A 27265-nucleotide genomic window follows, 5' to 3' on the forward strand; every position below is an offset into this window, starting at 1 on the left:
TAAATTGGCGCGGATCCGTGGCTGTTAAGCGCGCCAATTTCCGTAGACATTGTGAATTTTTCTTTTCTGCAATTGGCGCTGATTTGTCGCTGTTCAGAGCGCCATAGAGCCAACCTCTTTCTCTCTAAAAATCTGCAATTTTTGTTGCAGATCGGAGTTGCCCGGTGGTGGCACGAGGAGATTTCTGCTCGGTGGTAGCAGATTTGATTTGCCAGGTGGTGGCGAATTGAGGTTCCTTGATCCGCTCGGATTGGACCTGCCGGGTGGTGGCGAATTGGGGTTCCGTGATCCGCTCGGAGGTAGCAGATCGGACCTGCCCGGTGGTGGCGAATCAGAGCTCTGTGATCTGCTCGGTGGAAGCAGATCGATTTTTATGCCCGGTGGTGGCACAGTGCAGCGCCTTGATCTATTCGTTGGAAGCAGATCGCCTTTGCCCGGTGGTGGCGTGTTGGAGCTTGCTTGTTGATCTGTTCGGTGATAGCAGATTGGTTTTGCCCGGTGGTGGCACAGTGAAATCCCTGATCTGTTCAGTGGCAGCAGATCGGACTTGCCCGGTGGTGGCACAATGAAGTTCCTGATCTGTTCGGTGGAAGCAGATCGGACTTGCCCGGTGGTGGCCGATTGGAGTGTTCAGTTGGGCGAAAATGAACAATAGTATAGAATCATACCTCCACAAGTCGGGCAAACTCGATGGAACGAATTTCTCCAACTGGAAATTCAAAATGCAAACTTTGCTGGAGAGCGTAAATGCATGGGCGATCGTTGAAGGAAATGAGCTGAGATCTGGAACAGCGACCCAAGAACAAAACTGGGATAAAAGAGAAACGAAAGCAAAATTTATACTGAAGATGTCCGTTAAGGACAATATTATCCCACATATCAGAGATTCCAAGTCAGCCGCTGATATATGGACAACGATCAAGAGCCTGTATGAGACTCAGAATACAAATCGTGTTCTGGCACTTAAGGGAAAGTTGTTTGCATTGAAGATGGACGAGAATGAGTCCGTTGGTGGATTCATGGCCAGAGTCAAGGATCTGAGAGACAAACTGGGAGCTATTGGAGAAAAGGTGTCCGACTCAGATCTAGTTACACTCACATTGAACAGAATGACTGATGAATACCAGACATTCATCACAGGACTGTCAGCGAGGGAGAAAGCCCCTTCATTTGATGAGCTGACAGCGATTTTGCTCCAGGAGGAGGAGCGAAGAAAGAATCTGAAAACTCAGAGCAATGACCTAGCTCTGATGGCGAAGAGGCGACAGTACAGAGGAAAGCAGCACCAGCACCAACATCAGCACCAGCAACCACAGCAGCAGCAGCAGAAAGGGGCCAGCTCTTTTCAAAAGAGACCATTCAGAGGTATGACTGATAATTATGTTAAGAGATGTTTTTATTGTGGGAAACCTGGTCATCATATTAAAGAATGCTATAAGAGGCAGGTGGATGAAAGAAAAGGCAAACAGAGGAAACATCAGGGCTGTTTTGCTGGAGAAGAGGAGGACCACAGCCATGATCTTCGACTATTCACAGTCGATTGTGATCTTTTAGCATCAAAGGGAGAGGAGGACGACATATGGTATGTTGAATCTGGCGCATCCTCTCATATGATCGGTAAGAAGGACTGTTTTGAATTTCTTGAAGAATCTGCATGTGGATCAAAAATTTATCTAGGAGATGACAGTGGGTATGAGATCAAAGGAAGTGGAGATATTCCTGTGAAGCTACCTAGTGGCGACATTAAACATCTTAAAAATGTATTATATGTTCCAGGAATTAAGAAAAACTTGATCTCTATCTCAATGATTACAGACCAGGACATGCAGGTGCAATTATTTAAGAATGGTTGTGTCATTAAGGATAGCCAGATGGAAACAGTTGCAACAGGAGTGCGCGTGGGGAATTTGTACAGATTGGATGCAAAGAGTATGCCAAGACAAGCAATGGTTGCAGTTGGATCAAAAGTCGAAAATTTCTGGCATCAGAGATTTGTACATCTCAATTTGTAAGACCTCATCTTACTTCAGAAGAAAGGTATGGTTGATGGACTCCCTCTTTTTCATAATGTCAAGCTAGAATGTGATGGATGTGCATTAGGGAAAATGCATAGAGAAGAGTTCCCTTTGCATGTCAACGGAAAGGAAAGAGACATCCTAGAACTAGTGCATACAGATATTTGTGGACCTATGCAAACTAGGTCCTTAGGAGGTGCATATTATTTTCTGCTGTTTATAGATGACTGCACTAGGTTTTCATGGGTGTATTTTTTAAGTAAAAAGAGTCAAGCCTTTCGGTACTTTAAAGAGTTCAAATCTATGATAGAGAACCAAACAGGAAAGAGGATAAAGATTCTCCGCTCGGACCAAGGGGGAGAATACAGGTTAGGAGAGTTCATGAACTTCTGCAAGCAGCATGGGATTATGCAGCAATTTACAGTGCCACACACTCCACAACAGAATGGAGTAGCAGAACGCAAGAACAAAACTCTTGTGGAGTGCGCGAGAAGTATGCTTCAAGGTAAAGGTATATCAAATGGTCTTTGGGCAGAAGCCATTAATACTGTTGTTTATTTAAAGAATAGGAGTCCTACTAAATGTCTAGGCTTCAAAACCCCCTTTGAAGCATTGTTTGGACTCAAACCAGCAGTTAGTCATCTAAGAATATTTGGATCTAAAGCTTATGCTCATATACCAAAAGCAGATAGAAAGAAGTTAGACCCCAAAGCCTTGAAATGTATATTTGTAGGATATGGCACAGAGTATAAGGCATACAAGTTATATAATCCTGTGACTCATAAAGTTTTTGCAAGTAGAGATGTTATTTTTCATGAATAGACTGAAGATGAAAAGGAAGACTCTAACAGTGAAAGCCACATTCCATTGCTGATAGAGATGAACAGTGACGAAGATGAAGAGCAAGAGCAGGAGCAGAAACAGGAAGAAGTAGCAGCAGATAGTGTAATAAGGGATGATGCAGGCTCGAAAAGTGCTGAAACAGATAGAGTTGAGGTAAGTCCTCTACCTAGAAGATCAGGTAAGAAGATTAGACTACCTGAAAGATTGAAAGGCTATGCTTTAATGTCCAAAATTTTAAACATTGTAGAACCTTCAAACTATGAAGAAGCAAGTAAATCAGATGAATGGAGGGCTGCAATGCATGAGGAAATTGAATCAATATATAGAAATCATACTTGGGATTTAGTTGAGTTGCCTGAAGGAAAAACCCCTATAAGTTGTAAGTGGTTGTATAAACCTAAGATAAATGCAGATGGGAGTGTAGAAAAATACAAAGCTAGACTGGTAGCAAAGTGTTATTCACAGCAAGAAGGCATAGATTTCGATTACACCTTCCCCCTGTAGCTAAACTAAATACAATTAGAATGCTAATCTCTTTAGCAACAAAACATAAATGGAAGCTACACCAGCTAGATGTTAAGTCTGCATTTCTGAATGGAGAATTAAAGGAAGAAATGTATTTAGTACAGCCTCCTGGTTTTGTGAAAAAGGGGCAGGAGCATTTAGTGTGTAAATTGCATAAGACACTTTATGGTTTGAAACAAGCACCCAGGTCATGGTATGAGAAAATTGATTCATTTTTTATACAGCATGGTTTTCATAGGAGCCTCAACGACCCAAACCTGTATACCAAGATAAATAAACATAGGCAAATCATTTTGATTTCTTTGTATGTGGATGACATGATTATAACAGGAAATGCAACTAATTTGATCAAAGAAATTATGCAGCAAATGTCACATGTATTTGAAATGAAAGACCTTGGAGATCTTCATTATTGCCTAGGTTTGGAGGTGTGGAAAGATTCTGGTCAAACTTTTCTAACTCAAGGAAAGTATGCCAGAACCCTGTTGGAAAGATTCAGAATGGAACAGTGTAAAACAACAGCAACACCATTGCAGCAGAATCTCAAGTTAAGCAGTGATGATGGCACAAAACAGGTGGATGCCACTTTGTATAGACAACTAGTGGGAAGTTTGATATATCTCACGACAACTAGACCTGATCTGGCATATTCTGTTAGTGTGCTGAGCCAGTTTATGTCCAGACCACTTGAAAGTCACTGGATTGCAGCAAAATGTGTGTTGAGGTACCTTAGTGGTACTTGTAATTATGGTATTTTATACACTGACATTTCTGATGTTACTTTAGCAGGTTATTCAGATTCTGATTGGGCAGGTGACCTGGATGATCGTAGATCCATCACAGGTTATGCATTTAGTATTGGATCCGGGGTTATTTCGTGGAGTAGCAAAAAGCAAAGTACTGTAGCATTATCATCATGTGAAGCTGAGTACCAGGCGTTGTGTGCAACAACATGCGAAGCCATCTGGTTGAGGAGATTGCTTAGTGATGCAGGCGAAAGTCAGAAAGAAGCAACCAACATCAAAACTGACAACCAGAGCACAATAAAGCTTGCATACAATCCAGTTTTCCATAAAAATACTAAACATATTGACACTCAGTTTCATTTTGTTCGAGAAAAGATACAGTCAAAAGAAATATGTGTGGAGTATTGTAATACTTGTGATAATTTAGCTGATATTTTTACTAAGCCTCTAGGGCGAGTAAAGTTTGAATTATTTAGAGGGATGTTAGGAGTGTAGAAATTTTGAATAATATGACACATATTCAACAGAGATTATCCTAATCATACAATTTAAGCGGAACATGTATAATACATAATCTCCTCTACGTTGATCATCAAATTACAGAAGCAGAAACATCCACAGGCACACATAGAAGCATCAATCAAACTCATAAACACAGTATGTATCCCGGGGAAAGCATCTCGCTAAAAACCCCACACTATCTGTATATTATATTGATTGAATCATGTAACAATACAAAGCATAATACTTCTCACAAGTATCTCCACCTGTTACACACAATACAGCTCAGATTTGATCTCCAAATCTCTCCCGCTGCTTGCCTGCCTCCACTGCTCAAACCTGCTCGAGAACTGATGAGAATTGCTTCCCAAACTCGATTTTACACTGCAAAATAGTCACCCACACTATGTTGGACGTGAGCAACAGCTATAATATCATGAAGATACGTGAGCAAACTCATTGGCATACTCAATCCTTTGATTGTGCAAATCATCATGCACAACTATAGTCACAACTGATAGCAATCTGATCCTCTAACACCTGTCCCTGCTGAACTGAACATGCACTGACATGCAACTGAGTTAACTGATGTATTCTATAGTTGCATTATGAGTTAATAACTTGTGAATTAATTAATAACTAATTCACCCAACTCATCTTTAGTCTATTGATCAGTTAGACTAAATACAACCAGTTTAACAAAGCTAAACTGAACACAACTCCATCAACTGTACCTCCAGTCCACTAAACTCAACTCACTTGAGTTCTAACTGAAGTCATGCATGCAACAACTCAACTGACTCATAAGAAAAACGAATTTCCTTCTGACAGCTGCATGTGCCACTTCCGTAGCTCAAACTGAAGTGCTCCAAGAGAATAAGATTAAGTTTATAGTCCAAATATTATTGTGAGATAATAATATTTGACTTTTCTATTTTTGACTTTGATCACTCACACTGTGATCACTCACACTTTCATCAAAAATAGAAGTCCATCTATTTTTCCCAACTTGATCAATCATCCATAGACATGATCCATATGTCTAAAAATAGACATAGTCTAAAAATAGACTTGCGCCAAAAATAGCCTGCGGGCCCACTTAGTGAAGGCGACTCTTTTCACTAAGCTCCATCATCTTGTTGCACTCTCAACAAGCATTTCTTGTTGCACACTTTTCAACACTCCCTCTCAACAAGAAAGGCTTCCTCTCAAACCCGATCCTGTAACTCTGGAATGTTCTCCATGCAACACATTTGGCCGGTCCACTTGCTCTGTCATCAAAGTCTCTGACTGCTATTGCCTCTGTCAACTGAAACTCTGCATCTCTGTGCTCTTCAGTATCTGACTGCTCTAGCCTCTGTCACTTTGATCTCTGACTGCATCCGTGCTGCTGCTGGTTCTATCTCCCAGCATTGCATCCGCACTGCACCTCCCAACTGACCTCCCTGTTGGGATAGAAACATCCTCTGATGCTGAAGCTCTACCTGCTGCTGACAAGTGCTCCCTCTCTGACATCTGCGCTACTGCAACATCTCCATGCATCTCGCACCATTGCACACCTCTCTGTGCCACCTAGCACTGTGCAAAACACTTGTGCCTCTCGCATTGCTACAGCCTGCTAGCTATGCGCTGTCCTGGGATTCCCTGCACTGTCGCTCTCTCTGCCGCTCCATCCGCATCTGTCTCTACCCAATCAGTCAGTTCCTGCTACTACGCATCGGGGCTCCCGTAGCAAGGTCTCATCCAAGAGGTTGGGTACCTCAAGGATCTTGCCCCTCCTCCTTGGGACAATCAATCCACATCACCCCACCTCCTACCTGGAGGTATGGATGCATGCGATCCCTCAGCCCACCTGGCTTGAAGTTTCCCCCTACTGGAGGTCTCTGGATGAGTAGATGTCTCTACTCGATCTCCTCTCAGCTTCCCCTGTTGTGGCTCCTCCACAATCTCCTGAAGCTGTTGCACCAATCGTGGCTCCTCCACAATCGTCTGAGACTTCTTCTGGCTCTGCATGTTGAGAGGTAATATACGCTCCCTCTCAACCACCAAGTCTCCATCAGTTGCCTTGCTGCTCAAGGCTTTGCATGCATCTTGAACCTCAAGAGCATACAGGTTCCTGACCCATGAACCAATCTCATGACAATGAAAGCATCGCACCTTCAACTTGTCAACTTTCTTCCCATCACTGGAAGAACAAGATTCGAAAAGAGAAACCTTCTCCTTCCCCTTCTTCGCCTTACTTGCTAAGGCACAGTTCTCCTCATCCTGCATGGATGAAGAACCGTCTCTGGTGCTCCGTCTAATCTCCTCCTGCATCAAATCCGACCATGGTCGTTCCCAATTTGGCAGTTTCTCCCTTCCATTCACCGAGTCCTGGTAGCTATGCCAACTCTTAGGAAGGTCAAGGAGTCCTAGACTCACCATCCTTATCATCAACAGTAACCCCCACACTTCCCAGCTCATCTCGACACTGAGTGAACCTCGAGAGATACTGGGGCATACTATCTCCATTCTCTAACTGAATGTTTCTGAGTTTTATCTCTTGCTTTGGAATTAAATTCGAATTCCACCAGCACAAAACTCAACTGCTTCCGATCTAGAATTCGTGAGAACAAATTATTTCTTGTACAGAGATCGACTGTATGGGCATTCACCGGATATTTCACCTTCCAAAAGAAGGATGAATCCAGAGGCTACCTGGCCCGATTACAGACTCTTCCTGAAGAAATAGAATGTAACCACTTCCTGAATAGTAGATCTGATGATCAATCCTCGCTTGATATCCTGTAAAAATCTCTTCTACAAATCAAGCAGCTCCGATACCATGTAGAAATTTTGAATAATATGACACATATTCAACAGAGATTATCCTAATCATACAATTTAAGCGGAACATGTATAATACATAATCTCCTCTACGTTGATCATCAAATTACAGAAGCAGAAACATCCACAGGCACACATAGAAGCATCAATCAAACTCATAAACACAGTATGTATCCCGGGGAAAGCATCTCGCTAAAAACCCCACACTATCTGTATATTATATTGATTGAATCATGTAACAATACAAAGCATAATACTTCTCACAAGTATCTCCACCTGTTACACACAATACAGCTCAGATTTGATCTCCAAATCTCTCCCGCTGCTTGCCTGCCTCCACTGCTCAAACCTGCTCGAGAACTGATGAGAATTGCTTCCCAAACTCGATTTTACACTGCAAAATAGTCACCCACACTATGTTGGACGTGAGCAACAACTATAATATCATGAAGATACGTGAGCAAACTCATTGGCATACTCAATCCTTTGATTGTGCAAATCATCATGCACAGCTATAGTCACAACTGATAGCAATCTGATCCTCTAACACCTGTCCCTGCTGAACTGAACATGCACTGACATGCAACTGAGTTAACTGATGTATTCTATAGTTGCATTATGAGTTAATAACTTGTGAATTAATTAATAACTAATTCACCCAACTCATATTTAGTCTATTGATCAGTTAGACTAAATACAACCAGTTTAACAAAGCTAAACTGAACACAACTCCATCAACTGTACCTCCAGTCCACTAAACTCAACTCACTTGAGTTCTAACTGAAGTCATGCATGCAACAACTCAACTGACTCATAAGAAAAACGAATTTCCTTCTGACAGCTGCATGTGCCACTTCCGTAGCTCAAACTGAAGTGCTCCAAGAGAATAAGATTAAGTTTATAGTCCAAATATTATTGTGAGATAATAATATTTGACTTTTCTATTTTTGACTTTGATCACTCACACTGTGATCACTCACACTGTAATCACTCACACTGTGATCACTCACACTTTCATCAAAAATAGAAGTCCATCTATTTTTCCCAACTTGATCAATCATCCATAGACATGATCCATATGTCTAAAAATAGACATAGTCTAAAAATAGACTTGCGCCAAAAATAGCCTGCGGGCCCACTTAGTGAAGGCGACTCTTTTCACTAAGCTCCATCATCTTGTTGCACTCTCAACAAGCATTTCTTGTTGCACACTTTTCAACAAGGAGTGCAGAATAAACCTTTCTCCATTAGGGGGGGAGTTAAAAATAATGGAGAAATGGTTATATGGTTGTAACGTATCTCCTTAGTTTAGGATTAGTTCCTAGAGTTTAGGAGGTTGTTTACAACTACCTATTTTTCAGTGATGTATTTAATATTGTAATATTCATTTGATGTAATGTAGAGTGAACGAGAGTGAGAGTCTCCTCTTTGTTTGAGTGCAGTCTCCCAGATGCCGTACACACCTGTGAGCTGCAACTCCTTCATTTAATTCAAAGTGTGATTTTTATCTATATATATGTTAAAGTCTTAACAAATGTGTAATCAAACAAGGCTGCATAATGCAACATAGCTAGCTTGTGGCTTAGTTTAATTATTGAACTTTGAAAAGTATGAACTAACTATCACATTTGAACAAGGTTGTATTCTAAATACTCTTGCTTAGTTTAATTATAATTAAGTTAGAGTAAAAAACAATGAAGACATACATGAATGGACAAACAAAGTGTTTTTCACTAGCCATACAATATTGTTAATGACCTCAAACTTATAGTATCTAGACATAGGAATCAAAATCATAGAACTATACTTCTAAACTAAAAAATGTTTCTACCTTATTACAGCTAGACCTAGGAATCAAAATCATAGAACTATACTTCTAAAATAAAAAATGTTTCTACCTTATTACACTTTTTCTACATTAAATGCTTTTGTTGATTGATTAAATTAATAAATTTAATATTTTTATTTGATTAAAAACCATGAAATGTTTTTAATTGATTAGACATTCAAAATGTAATATATATATATATATATATATATATTAAAGACCACTCGTTATTTCTATTTGATTAAAAAATTAAAAAATATTAATTTTTTATTAAAATCCATGTGTTAGTTGCAACTTATACTTATAATGTACATAGTTGGTAGGAATTTATTGATGTAGGTAGGAAAGTGACAAATGTAATGGCAATGTAGAGAAAAGGGCACAATTAAGATGATAAAAAGTGATAATTGAGATGTCAAAGTTACTGGTCCATAAAATACCATAATAAAACCATCTCATGGAGATTGCAATTGACCTATTTCTATGTATGTAGGTAATGGGTGAGAATTTTAGTGAGTTTTATGTATCTCACAACTAATTTCAATTTTGTTTAGATAATCATTTTATAGATTAAAAAAATAATCTATGTAATATCATATCATTACTAACATTCCAATAAAAAGGAAATGAATATGTTATAAAAAATGATATAAGAAAAAATACAAATAATGATCATTTTATTTCCAATAAAAAAGAAATGAATATGTTATAAAAAATGATATAAGAAAAAATATAAATAATGATCATTTTATTTCTATTAAAATAATCTATTTTTTTGAATTAGTGAAAAAAGAAATTGTTACAATTCATAAGTATGTAAGTAAATATTAAATTTTTTCCGATTTTCACTTATCCTTCTTCCCCTCTATATCTACTTCTAAATAGATATACGCAATTTGCTTAAGCTAAAAATAGCTTAATATTAAACTTAATAGATTTTTTTTTTTAAATATTTAAATAGAACTTTTTTTGGTTAAGAAATTAAATAATTAATACTTTATTTCTAAAATCGCAATTTTTATGTAATATTGATACCGTACAATGCAATGTGATTTAAAAAAAATCAAATAAAAATCAATCATAATTGTGAATAATTCTTATCGCAAGTACGAATTGTAGAGATCACATCGTACATGCAACTAATGTGGAAAATCTCCCTGGCTCAGTTGATTACATCAACTGTATGACACGTTCTCAATTCCAAGTACTATTATGACGTCACAAACTGCCATCACTGTAAACCAGCACTGCCGTATGACACGTTCTCAATTCCAAGTACTATTATGACGTCACAAACTGCCATCACTGTAAACCAGCACTGCTGTATGACACGTTCTCAATTCCAAGTACTATTATGACGTCACAAACTGCCATCACTGTAAACCAGCACTGCCATGACCGTAAACCACATCATTGTAAAATAAGTGTGAAGCCTTAACAACCAATCAAATTTGAAATAAATAAAATCTAAAAATTGGAAAAAAAAATTAATTTAATTTTATAACATTATCTTTGTTCATTTGATTTTTAAGTCAAATAGGAAATAATGTATGGTCAACCAAAAATGAACGCAATAATGACCCATTTCATCATTATAAGCTAAGGAACCTTATAATGATCATAATATGCCACTTAGTAATATAAGGTAACCATTGAAAACCTGTATAACGATCGGGAGTTATAATTTGAAACAAGGACAGCTGCGAGGCAGCGAGTCCCTGCATCAAGTTATTTAAGGTCTACTGACTCCCGGGCACATGAGTTTGTGAAGATGAGTTAGCACATGCTATCCTAAGAAATAGAAAGCCAAACAGCAGCAGCAAAAACAACTTGTTAAGAGTTCAAAACACTTTCGAAAAGGTAATGTTGGTTCAACTACTAAGTCATTCAAGCAAATGGTTTGTTTACATATGCCTTATGGTTTCAGCCACAGGAATCAAAACGAACAGATTATAACATAACACACATCGACCAAATGAGGCTAGACAGAATGTCAGCCAGAACCCAAGTAGGCAAACTAAAGCCATGTGTGAGATCAAGTCCACCACTCGGTTGCTGCAGAAGCAATGTCAAGCTTATTAGTCCATATCATTAACAAAACAAATCTCACACTGAAAATGCCAAATGCCTTGGCATCTACTAACAGATTACACGTGTTTCACAAATGTAGAACTCAAGGCTATACCAGCCTTAGCATCAAAGATACTCGACGTGTAAAGGAAAACTTGAAAATTCAGCCGTTTATCTAAAATACAAAACCAAAATTCCACTAAGCTATTTCATGCAAGTTCTTACCTTGCATCGCCTACAAAATCATTCGAAACGACAACTCGGTTGCTGCAGAAGCAATGTCAAGCTTATTAGTCCATATCATTAACAAAACAAATCTCACACTGAAAATGCCAAATGCCTTGGCATCTACTAACAGATTACACGTGTTTCGCAAATGTAGAACTCAAGGCTATACCAGCCTTAGCATCAAAGATACTTGACCTGTAAAGGAAAACTTGAAAATTCAGCCGTTTATCTAAAATACAAAACCAAAATTCCACTAAGCTATTTCATGCAAGTTCTTACCTTGCACCGCCTACAAAATCATTCGAAACGACATCTTCATCAGTGTATCCAAGGATGCCTTTTAGCGACCCTTCAGATGCGGCCCTGACCATGTATACAACACATTATAATACTAATCAAGGCTTTAAAATATGATACTAAGAGTGATCAGAGAAGAAGCATAGTTAAGGCTCCAAGATGATTAAGAGTAAAAATATGACACTAAGAGTTATCAGAGCAGAAACCATAAGCCATAATCAAAGCTTAATTAAAGATGACACTAAGAGCACTCAAAGCAGAAACTATTTTGGAACAATATAATGTTTTATCGTGGCAAGGTAAAAGGACAATACTTCATTGCTGCTTTTATATCATTGTAAGATGCTGGTTTCTCAAGGCGACATGTCAGATCCACAACTGAGACATTGGGTGTTGGTACACGGAAAGCCATTCCAGTTAGCTTTCCATTCAACTCTGGAAGGACCTTCCCAACTGCCTGTAAAATATAATGTCGAAAAGTCACCATAGATATCCTATAATCTCCATCATTATTCATTGCAAGCCTTACAAACAACAAATTCCACTTAGTTCAACAGATATAAAGGCAATAAAACTAAATGAGAGAGAGAGTCGAAACAGGGGAATTAGAAAACAACTCTTCCCAAGTGCTAGCTTTTGAGTTTGAAGAAAGATCCTGGCTAAAGGATCTTATATGACTCTTTGATTCTGACAGAGGAGGATCTGATGTAACTACATCTTATAATAACCCTGGACAGTGTTATGACCTTCTAAGCTTAAGTCTGAAACTCTTTTACTAATGATTTGAATTGGCCATGATAAAAAGACGAGAAGAAAATTAACTAGCTAGGACAAGGTTAAAGTGGATACCGATTGCGCATGAATTGCTTTTCTGACATAGGGATTATTTGCCCAAATGTCCGAAAGAGAATATTTGTCCTGTTTTGCAGTATGAACCATTCTGTTGGTAGAATGTGTTAGAAAAGATCAAGTATAACAACTGCAATTATGAAAAAAGTAGAATGTATTAGAAAAGATCAATTATAACAACTGCAATTATGAAAAAGGGGATGAAATGTGTAACTTTACACAAAAGCATATCAACGTTACAATAAGGAAATACTCAGGCAACTTGAAACATATCCATGAAATTTTCCATCAATCTATATATAGAGGCCCTTTCAGTCAGATATGCATACCTTTGCAGCACCAGTTGAGCTTGGAATGATATTTTGTCCAGCACCACGACCTCCACGCCAATCCTTCATAGATGGACCATCTACTGTCTTCTGTGTAGCTATTTATAGAAATTTCATTTCTTTGTCAGATATATACATTTAACAAAAAACAAATTACAGGTACAAGAACTGAATACACATCAGATAATAACATAAGAAATTCATAACAACTTTATTATCATTTTAAATTCAGGACTTAAAACAAAGAGGCCCATGCCTACCTGTTGTTGCATGAACAGTGGTCATGAGGGCCTCAGCAATACCAAATTCTTCATTCACCACCTGTAGCCAGTCCATGAGTATTCGTTTCAGTTTTTACGGTGAGCTAATTTTGACACATAGTTATGACTCAATGACAATGTTTGCAGGAAGTACATTTGTCGATGGAAAAATATAGATGCAACAATCTTAAGTACATTTGTCGATGGAAAACTATAGATGCAAACAGAAAAAATACAAAAATTACCACAAAAAATATACCTTAAGATGTGCAGAAGCCTTCTCGGTTGTTGTAAAAGCTCCAGATGATTCTACAACATACTCAGCTCCATAGTTACCCCATGGAATCTCTGAAGGATCCCTGTAGCAGTGGTTTCCAAGAGATCATAGCATCATTATTCTCTAAATCATAATTATCAGTGTTTATTTACACATTGGTTAATGTTAAGGGGCATACCTTTTAGAATTAACAGTAATACTGTGACCATCAATTTCAAGAGTCGTATCATCAACAATATTCAAGCTCCCTTTGGATACCCCATGAGTTGAATCATACTTAAACATGTAAGCCTGCCAGCCACAACCGCAAAACAGAAGTTTAGTCAAATTTCGGTCAATAGGAATGCTACAGTAATGCTGTAAAAAAAAAATCAGAACAGTATAAGGCACAAGAACAAATTCCATCAAGTTAAAGTTCAAAGTATGCACTGAAATTAACCAAAGGAACTTGCTCAACGTAGAGAAATTATCCTACAGCAATTGCTTGCATGCTAAGTAACAAATTGCTAGAGTCAAGCACACCTTAGAATCCAGAGAAATAAAGTCACTTAAACAAAAACATCGTCATGCAAAAGCAGCCTCCCAATACGACCAAATCCTATACACAGAACAATTTTGATCTTACTTGTTTGATCGTGAATATTCTCAGTGTGGGTTACATATCACAATCTGATTAGAATATTTATACATAGGAAACAATAAGTAAAGGTACTCACCATTTATTCCTATCTTGGTCCTCTCCTTTCCCGAGGATCCTACAAAAATAATGAATGATTAAATTTTTTTAGTAATTACTGAATCCAAATGCAAGACATTGCCCACGACAAAATCTGTCAATCTGATTTATTTCCTGTTCTAGTTCTAAAGAAGACAACACAGAGAATGGGCTTGCTAGTACTTACTTTGAACTCTAGGAGGGGCCTCTGTTGCAGTAGCTCTAACTGGGTGCAAAGTCCTAGCACTCTGACATCTGTTAAGAGAACACGAAAACACATTACCTACCCGTAAAGCGTTGTGAGAATATTGCTCCCTTTAAGGTGAAGATGCCAGTCTTAACATTAAAGAGCAAATTTAACACCGTAAAACTATCACTGGATCTTCAGAACCCACTGCAGCATTAAGCGCCACACCCGAGATTCCGTAATACCAATAACATAGTTCCAACTTAAACGTAAGGATACAAACACGCAATCTTTATTGTTTCAGCAACAACTCAATGTATGCTTACAACTCAGCCCATGGCAATCAACCTGCCGAGATGGATTCAGCAGATCTGCTCAAAAGAATCAATGAGGGTGTGTTTTACACACCCATGGCAAGAAACCGAGAGTCTAACGAGAGATGGTCGGATCAAGACTGGGCAAATACGGACGTGGTAATAAATAGGCTAGTAATAAAAAGAAAAAATGAATAATTAAAAGTTATATAAAAAATTATTAAATAAAATAATATGACAATTATAATATATAAATATATAAAAGTCGCCACAGCTGGACCGCTGGACTTCATGCTACCGCATGGATACCAAGTGTCGCGTTACCTGCACCCTAAGATCGCCATGATCGAGCGACGAAGCTGGAATACGTTGTAAGTAAAGATAAGAAATCAAAGAACCATCTAGTATATGCCGTATAGGAATACCTGGGATGTTTCAGCCTGTGTGTTGATCCTGACGGTACAGAAAAGCCAGAGACATATCAATCTGTGGTGACTCAACCAATTCCCCCATATCTTCCTCTTCTTCCTGTTCTGGGTTCATCTTAATGACTTGGGAGTAGGTAGGTGATGTTGTGAACGGCTTGCTTTCTTTGCGCTGTTAGACAACAAATTCCATGCCTTCAGAAAGATGGAATAATCTGTGAATTGCATGCAGTGTTTAGCAGTGGCTGAGCGGTTTTTTTGGCTCATTCTGATACCAAACCCATTGCTGCTTCGATGATCTCTTCAGCTCCGGCAATTGCAGTTACCTTGGTGGACGAAGACGACTTGCAGAGGTTTGGAAATTGGGTTGAACGCGGCGCATTCTGTGAAAGAGGGCAGGAACCATGGTGCGCAGCACCATTCTGATAGGTAATAGCCCTGAAAAACCTGCTTCCGTTCTGTTCAACAGGAAAATGATTAGCTAAAATAAAAGTTAAAATGCTCATTTGTTTGCTGAAAACGTAGGATTATACAAATATTACAGACTGGTAGTTATAACTTAATGCAAAAAGAAAGGACTCATAACTGAATGAAGTCGGGCTCCTGGCTAGTAATTTCACCTTAAGAAGCAGGCCTCCATCCAGGAAGCAGACCTGCGTCACGGGAGTGCTTGGAACCTGTTTCCCTGTGGCTATACCTTCCGCTTCCGCGGCTTCTCAGGTTTCAGTACTTCATATGTTCTGCTACGATGCCCTTTCTCTTTCGCACTCCTCGGACAGAGGGCTGAACCTAATTTCTCATCATCACCATCCGCTCAACTGTTTCAGGAACCCGACTCATTGGCATCGTGACCTGACAGACATGAAAAGAAGGGCGCTGCCCATCAGAAATGCGGGAATGGAGTCCCTGACGACCACGCTCGACGCAGTCGACATCGAAGAGAAGAAGGAGCCAAAGATGTCCAAGGCGTCGAAGCCCAAGAGGAATCTGGAAGACATATGGAGGGAAATCCAAGGCGCCAACAACTGGGAAGGGCTGCTTGATCCCATGGACGGCATACTGCGAAAGGAGATCATCAGATACGGAGAGTTTGCCCAGGCCTGTTATGATGCTTTCGATTTCGATCCCTTCTCCAAGTACTGTGGTAGCTGCAAGTATCATCGCAAGGATCTGTGCAGAAGCTGTGGAGTACTCACGCCAACTGGATGGGCTTCATAGCTGTGGCCACGGACGAAGATGAACAGAACAGTTTCGATATTAGTTTGCCACTTGTATCCCCATGCATAACCATGCCACTTGTTTTATTTTCTGTATATCTATGAGATCACTGAAAAAGCAATATTAATCTCTAGCATTTGTACCTATCGAATTAATGCTAACATTAAAACAAACCCGTTGACGGTTAGCGAGAATGCAGCAGGCGCGTAAAATCAATTTAAGCTATGGTCGGGCCTCTTCCGCCTCGGGAAGAGGCCAAATAAGATGGCAAAAGTTAAGTTCGAAATAAAACTTTGGTTATCCGGCACAGCGCGTTTGAGAGCGTTTGAAAACTTTGTAATAAGCACAGTATAACACAGTAATAAAACTTGAAACTAATGCTATCTCGGACCCGATCGATTACAATAGTCCCTGCCGAATGCCAGATGGCAGGGACTAATAACATGTGAACACATGTTATTAGATAACTCTCATATACGCAGACGGGTTAAATTTGACTCCCGTATGTCTGTATTTAGCGTTTTTACATGTAAAATACTTTCAAGTTTCAAATCTCCACGTCAGGGGTAACTTGCCAATAATATATATATATATATATATATATATATATATATATATATATATATATATATATATATATATATATATATATATATATTTACCTTGAGCTAATAGGGATTCATTAACATTTTTAATATCTAATTTAATAATCCGTGACTCGTATCGCAATTTGCCAATTTTCCAAGTGATTGCTATCCGGATTCCAGACTAAGTCCATTGTTCGAAATATCAATTTCTAATTTTCGTATCAGGTATGGTATTATTGGTAATTAATTCCCAGCGACCCACCGCTGAGTTATGTTGCTGAGTTATGTTGCTGAGTTATGGTGATTCGGACTAAGTCATAATATCAATTCCTAATTTTCAACAGTTAAATGGTATGGTATTATTGGCAATTAATTCCCAGCTACCACTGCCGAGTTATGTTACTAATTTACTTTCAAGTTCCAAGTTCCAATTCGTGTCCAATTCCAATGAACAGCAATCTGTGAGTTATTCATTGAACAACAATCTGTGAGTTATTCATTGTTGAATGTGGTGACTTTGGTGAGGAGCAGGGCATAAGAAAAACTCTGCAAACTCTGGAACTTCTTTGAATGCTACAAAACCAGAACTCAGCCGACCAAGTAACCAGTAAGTGATAGCCTATTAGGCATAGATAGTAAGAGATGCTCTGCTCTATTTTCTATGCATGCTTGTTGGATATCTGTATTCGTTTTTCTATGTATATATTCGACATATTCAACTCGTTAAATTTTTTCGCTGCCTTTGGAATCTCCATTACCTGCAGAAAAACCAAGTTCAGTTTGTTGTTTTATCTACAGGAAAACCAAGTTGAATTTGCAGTTCGTTGTTTTATCTACAGAAAAACCAAGTTGAATTTGTTGTTTTATCTATAGAAAGTAAACAGTTTGGCAAGACTGTTATGAAAAACTTACCTCGTTTGGGTGCTTGTTTCCCCAGTCCATAGTTTGGCAAGACTGTTATGAAAAACTTACCTCGTTTGGGTGCTTGTTTCCCCAGTCCACGACAAACTGTATAGACTCACATTTTCTATGGACACTTATAGGCCAGTAATGGTGTTGGGGAACAAGCCCTCTGCTATAAAAGTCATAGTATTGTGGTGTTACCAAAAGAGTTGGTGAGTCACACGCCAATACTACTATAAAATAAATTGGTTGGGTTGTAAAGTCCATGCCTGGAGACTATTACCCTATGTTGAATTGGTAAATGCATCGTTCTTCTTTGGAAGAGGTGCAAGCTTCAAAATCTCGTGTGAAGTTAGGGTTTACAGGTCTGCAGAGATCAATTAAAAGCTTAATGATTAAAAAACTAAAAGCTTAATACAGACCTTAAGAATCCTATTTTAATATACTTTACCAAGAATTATTTGCAACTCTTACAGCACTTAATGTAGCTTACATATCAAGGGCTGCTTGGCAGAACCCTGTATCTTGTTATAAACGACCTTAGGACTTTGAAATAGATTAAATTATGGTTACATGCCAAAGCTTGAAACTTGAAAGTAGATTGCCAGATACTGCAGAAAAGCAGAGCGCACAGACATTAGTGAAATTGAATTAGTGTTACATATCTTCAGAAAAAATTTCGACATAAGCCTGTGTGAAATGGATAGTTACTCCGATAACATCTAGTTTAATAAGCAGCGAAAAATGGCTCCACCAGATTTCAGCTTTCAGATTGCACAAGTATAATACACTGGCCAAAGCAAATAGACAGAGAGGCAACAACGTGAAGGAGAATCTGAATAATTGTTACCAACATTTTCAGGGATGGCTCTTGATCCAACTTAAATAAAAACACACATTAATACAGTACCTGTAAGCCACCCAAAATGAGGACCACAAAGAATACAGGCATATTCTCCAGACAGTTCTGATGTCCTCGCTGTAACCAAACAATCAATAATTGGTCAAACATAAAAATACACGGTTAATATTAACATTATCCAGCCCTAAGAATTATCTGATGTCCTCGCTTAAGAATTGTAACTTGCCCCATTAATAGAGTATTTTTAGCCGGCTCTTTCTTCAAAGTTTGGGCATCAACAGGGCCGAATTTTTTGTCACTGGCTTTATGAATTCTGTTAATAGCCCTTTTACCTACCTCGGGAAACGATGCGTCCTGGGGTTTGGTCTTCAAGGGCCGTTTCTACTCAGGATTTCCACCCCTAACCTTAGACTTCTGAGGAGAAAAGCCATGAGCGTGACCAGATTTCCTCTTGAACTGCGGATGTTGGTGTGATTTCTTGGGATAAATCAAACCCTTGAAATCACTGATCGGATAGCTCTGATAATGAGCCAGAAAACCCGGGGTTGGAAGGAGAGCAGATCCCATATCTATCCAACGCCTCAAAACTAAACAAAATGAAGGTAAGAACTGAGAAGGAAGCGAAAGCTTGCAGAACGATGTGAAGGGAGGGCAAAGAGGTAATGCTGTGGGGAAAAGTATCCGATGCGGATGACCCTATCCCTACTCTAAAGGTGACAGTCTTTAGCAACAACTGAAAGTAAAGCTTTGATGATTTCCTTTATGAAAGTACAGAGAGAATGAAAAGAAGGCCAACCAACCTGGTGTCTTTCGCTTAGTCGATCCTTGTCCTCTCTCCTTGTCTCTTGTTCCCAGCTCCTTGCTCTCTTTGCCGGTCCAGCTACACACAGATCCTGCACAAAACAAGAGAGGAAACTACAAGATACATGTACTCATAACTGAAGCATGGATTAGGGTGAATCAAATATACATGTAAATACAATACATCAATGCAATACAAGTATATAGGAGAACATGCAAAACTTTATTGATAGAAGTAACAGGGTTCTGAGAAGGTTACAACCAATGATGGCTCCAATCCAGCAGCACCTCCCCAGCAGCAAGAACTCTCCTCTTCAACTCTAGTAAAACAATCACCCAATAGCTCTAACTGTAAACCAACAGCACCTCCTTGCTTTACACAAAATTCCAGCCTCCTTAGACCTCATAGAAGAGCTCTATATATAGGAGAGAAGAAGAGAGGATGAGTCAGCTTGAGACTGACATGAAGCTGCCTTGTGTCCTCTCCCTCTTCAGTTAATCTTCAGTTCTTGAGTCCACTTGGAGATCCTTGCTTACACATGGTGATCAAGTACCTCTTACTCATCACAGGGCGAATCTCATGAACCAAGTGTCAGTTTGGAAGCTTCCTGGGCAGTTGACACCTTGCAGAATGACTGTGCCACTTGGCCAATCTCGCCCAGCGCAGGTAGCCTTCATTAGATTTGACTTCCAGCGCAGGTACAAGGAGGAGCAGTTGCATTCCAGCGCAGATGCTCAGTGGAGCAGCTGACATGATCCAAAATAAGCCTGTTTTGAAGTGTTTTCAGGTGGAGAACTGATTGGAAGTGCTGTTGTTTGATGACCTTGTTCTTTTAGGGGTAAGAACAACATGTTTAGGGATTGAGGATCCCTGTAATTATTGACATTTCATGCTCCATGTCGCGAGGCACAAAAATGTCTATAACAGTTGCCCCCTAAAGTATGAGGCCATTTATCGGGTGAAATGCTTTATCTAGAGGGTCCGAAGTTCATTCCAGTGCTGAGGAGTGCCCTGTAATACAATACAATACAATACATTATTTTTCATTCTGTTTTCATGATCTAGTTGAGGCGGGCATTCCCATGCTCAGCTTTATAAATACATTTTGGTACATATGACAGACGATCGTCTGAAGGTAGACTGATAATTTTCTGCTGAAATTATCATCCTTTGAGTAGGATGATCGTCTGCTGCAATGATGTACATGACAAATGCTTTTATATTTCCTGAATATATATCGCAGCCCGGATGGATGAAACTAGATCCGGGGTCTTCAAACTCGTTCGATCTTCACTCTAAGTACAAGTCGATCCATGTGAGAATTTCGCTGAAGTCGAACATGGAAAGACATCGCTTGATTACCGGTCAATGATGAAAACCGTTAACAAGCGCGAGAGGAATCACCGATAATGATAATGACCCTCAAGGTACTGCAGTACAATTCACGTGGCGTGAATAAAGGACTTGGCGTCGAACGCCACGCAAAATCTTCTGGTCGAAGGTCATTGATGTATACCTGTCGCCGGAAGTGAGAAACTTGCCATTGAGGCATGCAAGCTTCAAAGTACTGATGGGGGTGTTCCTAGATCAACTTCTTGGATAATGAGCTGAAGTCGACAAGAAGCGATCCGTCAAAGGAGGGCCTTAATGAATCCCACATCAATGACACGGAACGGAGCTAATGATTTTAGTGGAGGTGAAAACAAACTGTGACATATGATTCAGGGTGGCGATCATGAATGGATGAAGGATAATGTATGGTAGTGGATGGGACACGGTTGATACTTTCAGAATGACCCCTCTTGAACATATAACGACACTGATGCAATGGATCGGTAGCATTACCCCAAATGTGGATGGTTTGGCGAGGACCATGGTGATGAGACCGGTGAATGAAACAACCCAACCCGATGTGGTACGGAGGAAAAGTGTCATGTTCAAGAGTGACTTGCTACCATTAAACTTTGATGTTCTCCCAATTTTTCCCCAGTCATTTCTGACCAGTACCTCTTTATTTTTGTCAAGCTTGAGGAGGATAACATATGCTTGTTCTATAACCTGCCCTTCGGGCAAGCCCATCGCTATGATTTAACGAGCTTAGCGATAGGGAAACTCGTTCTCGTCTAAAGACAAGTTTGTCGCTATTTAATCATTTTAACGAGTCTAACGACAATGAAAACTCGGTCCTTTTCATTTTTAGAGAGTCTGAAAAGGTACAGAAAGTCAACTCCATAATCCCTTTTTCGTCAGCTAATCCCTTAAGTCCGAAAAAGTATAAAACAATACAGAAGGGATGGCTGTTCGGTACTTTTAACGAGCCGAACAAGACAAGCGCTCGATCCTTTTGTGCAATAATCCCTCAGGTCCAAAAAGATTAAAATTTAGAGGAGGGATAGCGTTCCGGTCATTTAACGAGCTGGAAGGCCAAAACTCGGCAAACTTTTCATATTTTACGAGTCAGTGAAAAGAGCTCAAAGAAGACTCGTCTTTTGAGGAACGAGTGATGAACAGGGATAGCAGCAGATTCCAGGTACAGGTCGGAATTCTCCAATCATGGCAGTGTCACAAGGATGGCTAAGTGAAATCACTCTTCGCAGCTGTTCCTCAAAATGGGTAAACAAACATATGGAGGTGAACGATTGGCCAAATGAATAGATGGAGGTGATGGCATATAAACACGACCAAGGGCTTTTAATATGGCTTTCAAAGGTTACATTTCTCGAGGTTGTTTACTGGTTCATTTTTCTGGATGAGCTTGAACTGCTAGGGAAAGATTGCTCACAATTTACGTTTATTTTTTAACGAGCATGAACTTCTGCACAAAAACTGCTCGATGATTGCTTTTATTTTTTAACGAGCATGAACATTGCTAAAACTGCTCGATGATAAGCTTGCATGCCCCCAGCATAATAATGCAAATCGAGGTGCATGCACCCCAAGCTTCATTGCATTCAACTTTGTTGATTGGAATGAGGGTTTACCATTGAGATCTGTAAAGGGGATTGTTTCATTTTTTAATGAGGTTGACATAGTAAAAGAACTATCCTCATGGTTTTTCATTTTTTAACGAGGTTGACCTGAGATAGGAACTATCCTCGATCTTTCAGATCCGCTAGAAACAGAAGGTCTCATATTCCATTGTGGTCATTTCCGCCAGATTATTTGAAGGCGGCAATGCGGAAGTACCCATTAAAGTAGGGTCTTTTAGGAAAATGACTCCGATATTTTGGAGAGAGTGATTCCTTCCTTGGATCATAGGAATGCTTCCCGTAGTAAATGGTGGCACAACTTTTGTCGAAGTTGTCGTCGAACTACTTGGTTGGTTATTTCCTTTATCATTCGACGACTGCGGATTCCCGCAGTTTTTGCATTTGGTTGACCTCGAAGCACCATTCTGTTGCTCAGAGGTCGATACCATTAGCACCTGGCACCGGGAAGTATCTCCACTATCAACCAGATTTTGACTTGGATTGGGAAACGGATCAGTCAATACAGCCGGGGTTTGTGAATTCTTTAAGAATCTTTTAAACTCGGCTTTATATGGACAATCTGCTGTCCAATGATCCTCATCGCATATATGACATGGACTCGTTGGTTTCCCTTTCCTAGGAGGGCTTGAAGAAGTTTTTTGAGGGGATGACTCACCTTGTTTCTTCTTCTTCCCTTCGTTTTGTTTCTTCTTGCTTCCTGGTTGATTGGAGTTTTTGCCTTTATCCGTAGATACAGCATTTACCTCCGAAGCAAGAATCTCTTGATTTGCTTTTTGATTCGAAGTCTTACGGGCTTTCTTATTCGAATCCCTTGTCGACTTAGCGTTTGCAGTTCCAATCACGCCATCACCGGCATGAGAGTCACTATTCGATCCGGGAGGAGGAGGGATTGAAAATTCTGGTCTGGGGGCGTCAGGTATCTTATCATAGAGCGTGCCCGACTGAGTATATACTAAGTCCAAATATTGAGCACGAGCAATAACTTGCTCCTCTGTTACGACGCCTCCCTTGGCCACATCTTCTGTTATAGCAGGCAGAAGCGACTTTATAAACCACTCAGCTAATAGCTGATCTGGAACATAGGTTTTTACCATTCTGCGACGACGACGCCACTCATGTATATGATCTGATATATGTGTGGCCGTTGTCTGCTTGAAATTGGTCAAGATCTCTGTTCCAGTTTCGTACCTTATAGGTAATTGAAAGTGTGTTAAGAAAGTCGTGGCTAGGGAACTAAAATTGTCGAACGAGGCTCTAGGTAATTCAATATACCATTTAGCCGCCGGACCAGTCAATGTCCTCTGGAAAAGGCGAAGCCTTATTGAATCATCATTCAAGGTATTCGACGAACACCACAGATGGAATGTCATCACATGATTCGACGGGTCTTCGCCCGGATTTCCATTGAATTTAGGAATGTCCGAAGGAAGTTTGTGAGGAATCGCTTGCCACCAATGGGCATAGGCGATTGGATCGTTTGTTAATCGATGTAAATCTGGTAATTCTAGGGTCGCCACGAATGGCAACTGCTGATTCAGGTTTGGCGAGGCGTACCCAGGATATGATGGAATTGCCTGAGCAGTAGGCCTTTGCACACCAGCATAATGCAACTGATGTTGATATGACTGATATGGTTGGTGGGCTTGGCCACTGTAAAGTGGTTGGTTTAACCCATTCTGAATATAGGGTTGCCCACTATTTGCAAAGATCTGTTGCTCAGATCCCTGGTACACCTGTTGAAACTGAGGTTGTTGGTATTGCACCATCCATGGTTGTGAAGCCATGTTTTGTTGTGCGACACTAACCGACGGACCAAGATGCGGGGTTATGGTTCCTGTTTGTATTTGTGTCGTCCCGGCAGTTGGCGATTGTGGTTGTGTTGCAGGGTCAATAGGCTGTTGCATTACAACTTGGGGTTGACATACAACAGGCATCGATTGAACTTGCGACACGGTTACAATTGCTGGCGTCGTCGGGATACTAGACATAGGTACACACTGTTGCATGGAATATACAACTCTTGGTTGTTGGGGTAACATAGGTACCCAACCACTCGTCGTTACTTCAGCTAAACTTGAATGTGGTTGAAAACTGCCGTATGGGTATCCTTCTGGAAGAGGAAGTGAAAGGCCATATTGCCCCCCATACGGTAACAATCCGGAGCTCAAGGGTATAAATTGCCTTTGAGGACTGGATGGCCCAAACTGATTCCCAAAGGGATCAATTTGTCTAGTTTCAACATAAGAATTACCGGGTATTATACCGGAAGAACAAACTGGAACAGACCAAGTTGTCATAATAGTCCCTGGGTGGACTCCTTCTAGCTGATGAGAGCTAGTCGGGACGGCTGGTATGCCGGCAAACATCGTTGGGTTGGCAGCAGGAGGTTCTGCTGTCGCTGTGTCGTTTGGCACAGTTCTAGATGTCGACGGTTGTTCAGACATTTTAAGTCTATCCAATAAACTACCTATCGATTCTACAGGAACTTCCTGTGGCGATGGAAAAACTTCTGAGGCAGAAGGAAAAAGAGTGGTACCTACTCCAAAATGAGTTGGAGTATTTGCTTGCTGGTCCTCTACGATTTCCTCTATTGCAATCAGACCAGGAGGAAGAGGAAGACCGTCAGGTTCGTAAAAGATTTCTGGTGCCGAAGAAGGGGTTGCTTCGACAGCGACAGTTGTTTGACCAACAAGACTCTGTGGACCAGTTTCAGATGGAACTGGTTCAGTTATGCAAGTACTTGTCTTCAGACTAGGATCAGTACAACCGTCCTTCTGTTGCTGTTGAACTTCTTCAATAGGGGCAGGGATTCCAGAAATATTGGGAGTGACCAGAATCTCAGATGTTGTTGGAACTTCCGTTCTAACTTTAAAAGGAGATTTTGACCTGGTCCAGCGAGTTCGCTTTGTCCGTACTACTCTCGATTCCGGAGACAAAGGTGGTTGACTTGCAAGTCTCCCCGAACGACGGAGTTTTAATTGACTTTCCTCCACGATTGTGGATTACTTGATCAACTAAAATACAAAAAGGGGAATTATGTTTCCGTATTGAATGAATTTTATTAGACGCTTTTAGACACAACTTTGCTTTTTCATGTTTTAAGAGTCGAGAAAAAGCTAAAGATGACTCTAGTCGCCTTCGATGTATTAACGAGCCCGAAGTGACAAATGCTCGGTTGGACCTTTTCAGTTATAGAGTTTGAAAAGGGCCAAAAGAAACTGCTCTGGAGATCTAGGCAGAGGGTGTGCCAAACCTTTCGCGAAACCACAGAATACGTTTTACGGTACGGGTGGTCGATCTTCGTGAATGCTGTGTTCACTGCATCACGATCAGTAGGGCGGTTGACACGGCTTCCTAAGGATAAAGGATAATTGGGTCTCCCAATATACGCGACGGTACGCGGGAGCTCAAGTCCGTATTAGTGCTATCGTCCCTCAGGAGGAATCACCCACCTTCGTAGAGATCGACAGTCACTACGTTTAACGACGCCGGAACACGTCTCTACCTAGACCTCTATTGTGAGCGTTATGTTACAATGCGTTTTTAGATTCATTCAATATATTTTAAGTTGATCTTGTTTATCAGTTTGTCTTTCAGGATCACCACGAGATGTATTGGTACAGATTCCTAAATGCAGCTAAAATGATAAGCAAGCTTTATAATCTTTTTAGCTTTGAAAATCCTAACTACTGAGGGGAGAGAAAAACATTATCTTTCCACACAAAGCACCAAGCACAAACTAATGCACTTTCTCCTAGATCAGTCACGCAAACTTATCAAAATATGCAAATGCAAGATGCATGTATTTCTTTTCTTTTCCCTTAATGTTGATGTAGACAAAAAGGAAATTGTCGTATAATTTTCGAATTCAATTTGAAGCGTAAACAAACAAGTTTTGTCTAAAATGAAAAGACGCTTTACAAGCACTTGTTTTGACACTAAAAATGTATGAATTCAAACCATAAAATGAAAAACAAACAAACTCAAACAGCCATGAACAGTAATAAAACTAGCTCTTAAGATCACATAGACACTTTTACAGTTCAGGATCTAAGAGGCCACAGCTATACTGGTTCGCTTTTCACAATGGGAAACTGTAACTGAAACAAGAAATACTAAAAGAACATTCACAGTTTCATCACACAACTGAGGCGGAATAATGTAAAGGAAAGTTGGTTTACAGCAAGTACAATGACCAGCAAGCAATCAGCAAAAAATCAGTGAAAACAGGGCTCAGACACAAAGGGAAACCTCAGCAGGACATAGCCTAACTGGATCAGCGCAGGCTCTGGTCTGTCAAATTGACTCTCAGCGCAGTTCCCGAAGGGAGTACCTGCACTGGAATGCAGACTGCCTGTGGACAGCCTGCTCTGGGACACGAGAGTTGCGTTTACAAGGAATTCCGGGTCATAAAAAGCTCAAAAATGCACTGTTTTTGCTGAAATAAAAAGCTATAGGTCGAGTACAGGCTAAGGGATGATCAAGAGGATGAAAAGCTATCACAAAGAGTACAAGAGTCTTTTGTAGATCAGCTCTTCAAATCATGAATTTGCTCAAAAATGAGCAAGAGTAGCAGACCCTCTACTTCGCTTTTGATATAGTCAAAAGCTTTTCGATTTGGTACTCTTTTCTTCAAGAAATGAATAGCAAAATACTACAAACACCAAC

General features: G+C 40.0%; 1 protein-coding gene across 1 annotated transcript; it reads right to left on the reverse strand.

Annotated features, from left to right (window-relative positions):
* Positions 1-406: 406 nt before the first annotated feature.
* LOC149199652 (glyceraldehyde-3-phosphate dehydrogenase GAPCP1, chloroplastic-like) lies at positions 407-16081 on the reverse strand. Its single transcript, XM_089400640.1, has 19 exons — positions 16043-16081; positions 15511-15693; positions 15269-15407; positions 15135-15169; positions 14673-14758; positions 14497-14624; positions 14311-14349; positions 14163-14192; positions 13773-13941; positions 13566-13676; positions 13421-13528; positions 13318-13382; positions 13058-13155; positions 12194-12336; positions 11862-11945; positions 11718-11777; positions 11580-11621; positions 669-783; positions 407-523 (listed from the first exon to the last, which is right to left on the reverse strand). The coding sequence occupies exons 1-19, from the start codon at positions 16079-16081 to the stop codon at positions 407-409; spliced, it is 1791 nt and encodes a 596-aa protein (XP_089256766.1).
* Between the last annotated feature and the right edge of the window lie 11184 nt (positions 16082-27265).

Source organism: Pinus tabuliformis, chromosome 2_1 (genome assembly GCF_031772625.1).
Source record: "Pinus tabuliformis cultivar Carrire ecotype Pingquan chromosome 2_1, CPIR1, whole genome shotgun sequence".
NCBI lineage: Eukaryota > Viridiplantae > Streptophyta > Pinopsida > Pinales > Pinaceae > Pinus > Pinus tabuliformis.